This window comes from Brassica oleracea, unplaced genomic scaffold (assembly GCF_000695525.1).
Source record: "Brassica oleracea var. oleracea cultivar TO1000 unplaced genomic scaffold, BOL UnpScaffold01247, whole genome shotgun sequence".
Taxonomy (NCBI): domain Eukaryota; kingdom Viridiplantae; phylum Streptophyta; class Magnoliopsida; order Brassicales; family Brassicaceae; genus Brassica; species Brassica oleracea.
In genome coordinates this window covers 8,790-12,032 of record NW_013617796.1, presented here as the reverse complement: position 1 = coordinate 12,032, position 3,243 = coordinate 8,790, and the positions used below count along the sequence as shown (strand labels likewise).

Genomic DNA, 3,243 nt, shown 5'->3' with positions numbered 1-3,243 from the left:
CTAACCTTAGCCGGGTCTTTGAAGTGAAGAAGGCTCTAACTGGCATAGTTCAAGATGACACGGAGTTTACTAAGCATTTGGGGAGGTTCCGGACTCTCTGGTCTGAGTTGGAGATGCTGAGGCCAAGCACAACTGATCCGGAGCTCCTAAACAAAAGGAGGGAGCAGGATAAGGTCTTTGGGTTGTTGCTTACTCTGAATCCGAGCTACAATGGGTTGATCAAGCATATGCTGAGGGCTGAGAGACTTCCTGACCTTGAGGATGCGTGTGCTCAGATACAAAAGGAGCAAGGCTCTATTGGCTTGTTTGGTGGCAAAGGAGACTTGTCTCTTGCCAATGCTGCGCAAACTTATCATGAAGAGATCCCACAAGCCAATAAGGCAGCACACGACAAGTATGAAGATAGGAAGTTCAATGGGAACTGTGATCATTGCAAGAATCATGGACACAAGAAGAGCCAGTGTTGGATACTACATCCCCACTTGAAGCCGGCTAAGTTCATGAAGGAAAGAGAGGCAAGAGCTCATGCATCTGAGGGAACAAGTGGAGCTGGGTCATCTAACCATGGAGCTAAGGGAGAGGGCCGTGAGAGTGATGGCAAGGAATTGGTGACATATTCAGGAGCTCCTAGCATCTGTGGCAATGATCATGACTTCATCAGGAGATCCGAGATGGATGCTCTCATCAAAATGCTCAAGGATAATGATAACATTCATGGGTACTCTTTTGGTGCTTCTATGGTTGCTAAAGCTATAGAAATGTCTTCTTGTGTTGCTGATATTGCTAGGATTGATCTAAATAACAGTAATGCTAGAACTGAGTACACCTTTGCTAGAAATGCTAAGATGAATGATAAGCTCAATGCATTTAGATCATCATTAAACCATTGTCATAATGCTAGCAACATACCCAAGCCATTGATTGTTGATTCTGGTGCATCTCATCACATGATTAGTGATACTAACTTATTAAGGATATAGAACCAACTAATGGACATGTGATGATTGCAAATGGAGATAAGATACCTATTAGAGGAATAGGAAACTTGAAACTGTTTGATAAAAATACTAGAGCTTTCTATATGCCTGAATTTACATCTAACTTGCTATCTGTTAAGAAATGCACAACTGATTTGAATTGCAATGTTATATTCAGTCCTAATGATGTAAAGTTTCAGGATATTGAGAGCAGTTAATTGATTGGAAAAGGAATCACTAAAGGAGAATTATACTTGCTTGAAGAACTTGATCCTATTTCCAATCACAATTGTTCATTCACCTCTGCTTCTAGTTTAAATAAAAATGCTTTGTGGCATGCTAGATTAGGACACCCTCATGGAAGGGCTTTGAACTTGATGTTACCAGGTGTTTCATTTGAAAATAAGGATTGTGAAGCTTGCATTTTAGGCAAGCATTGTAAAATTGTGTTTCCAAACTCTACTAGTGTTTATGATAAGTGTTTTGACTTGATTCATTCTGATGTTTGGACTGCACCTTGCATATCTAGAGATAATCATAAATACTTTGTCACATTCATTGATGAAAAATCTAAATACACCTGGTTAACTTTAATTCCATCAAAAGATAGGGTGATAGATGCATTTAAGAACTTTCAAACTTATGTGACTAACCATTACAATGCCAAGATTAAAATTTTGAGATCAGATAATGGAGGAGAGTACACAAGCTATGCGTTCAAGAGTCATCTAAGTCACCATGGAATCTTGCATCAAACAAGCTGCCCTTACACACCTCAACAGAATGGTGTGGCTGAGAGGAAAAACAGGCACTTGATGGAGGTTGCTAGATCACTAATGTTCCAAGCAAATGTCCCAAAGAGATTTTGGAGTGATGCTGTGGCCACTGCTTGCTACTTGATCAATAGAATTCCTACAAAGGTCTTAAAGGATCAAGCACCATTTGAAGTTCTAAACAAGCACAAGCCATCAGTGGACTACTTGAGAGTTTTTGGATGCTTATGTTATGTGTTGGTACCAGGAGAGTTGAGGAACAAGTTAGAAGCAAGAAGCACTAAGGCAATGTTCATTGGCTACTCAACAACACAAACGGGATACAAGTGCTATGATCCTGATACTAGAAGAGTTCTGATCTCTAGAGATGTGAAGTTCATAGAAGCAAGAGGATACTATGAAGAAAAGAATCAAGAGGAGCTAAAGGATTTGACATCAGATAAGGCCGGAGCCTTAAGATTGATCTTGGAAGGTCTAGGTATCAAAATGAGCCAGGATCCTGGTAGGAACAAACAAAAGAGTTCTCTGGCCCCTTTTGAAACTAATCAAACACCTCACCTTGATCATGAGGGGGAAGTGAACCTGAAACTCAAGAAAATGGCCAAAAAATCTCATACGACTTATGATGAGGAAGCTATCCTACTTTCAAATCAAGGTGATCCCAGTTTTCTTGATTGGGAATATGAGTACTTCTTTGTCATTCTAAACAAACCAGGATGAATCGCGATGTAAGAAGCACACGGGTGAGGAAGGATCCTTCCTCCTGGATAAACAAGAGAGTGTACTACAATGCCCAGGCAGTGGAGCATCCCTCTCAAGTTGTGTGCTCCTTTGCTCAATACCCTGAAGCCCATTGTGCCTTTATGGTAAATTTGGATGAGAATTATGTTCCAAGAAGCTATGAAGAGGCAATAAGAGACAAGGAGTGGAAGGAATCAGTTGGAGCTGAGGCAGGAGCTATGATAAAGAATGATACATGGTATGAGAGTGAGTTACGAAAAGGGAAGAAGGTTGTGTCTAGTAGATGGATCTTCACAAACAAGGACAAGGCTGATTGACAGATTGAGAGAAAGAAGACAAGGCTGGTAGCGAGGGGTTTCACTCAAACCTATGGAGAGGATTACATTGAGACTTTTGCACCAGTAGCCAAACTTCACACAATCCGGATTGTTCTAAGTTTGGCTGTGAATCTAGGATGGGGATTGTGGCAAATGGATGTCAAGAATGCTTTTCTACAAGGAGAACTTGAAGATGAAGTCTATATGCATCCTCCACCAGGCTTGGAACATTTGGTGAAGAAGGGAAACGTGTTGAGACTGAAGAAAGCTATTTATGGGTTGAAATAATCACCAAGAGCGTGGTACAACAAGCTGAGCACAACTCTGAATGGCCGAGGCTTCAAGAAGTCTGAACTAGATCATACTTTCTTCACTCTTACTACTTCCTCAGGTATGATTGCACTCCTTGTGTATGTTGATGATATCATTATCACA

General features: G+C 40.8%; 2 protein-coding genes across 2 annotated transcripts in view; both read left to right on the top strand.

Moving 5' to 3' along the window:
* Nucleotides 1-2,808, top strand: part of LOC106321128 — a 3,105-nt gene extending 297 nt beyond the window's left edge. The window contains exons 2-4 of the mRNA XM_013759447.1: nucleotides 25-933; nucleotides 1,584-2,446; nucleotides 2,548-2,808. Coding sequence (XP_013614901.1) covers nucleotides 25-933; nucleotides 1,584-2,446; nucleotides 2,548-2,808 — 2,033 coding nt within the window. The remainder of the gene's footprint in view (nucleotides 1-24; nucleotides 934-1,583; nucleotides 2,447-2,547) is intronic.
* A 153-nt stretch (nucleotides 2,809-2,961) lies between these two features.
* Nucleotides 2,962-3,243, top strand: part of LOC106321127 (uncharacterized mitochondrial protein AtMg00810-like) — a 2,331-nt gene continuing 2,049 nt past the window's right edge. The window contains exon 1 of the mRNA XM_013759446.1: nucleotides 2,962-3,086. Within this exon, the coding sequence (XP_013614900.1) occupies nucleotides 2,962-3,086 (125 nt within the window). The remainder of the gene's footprint in view (nucleotides 3,087-3,243) is intronic.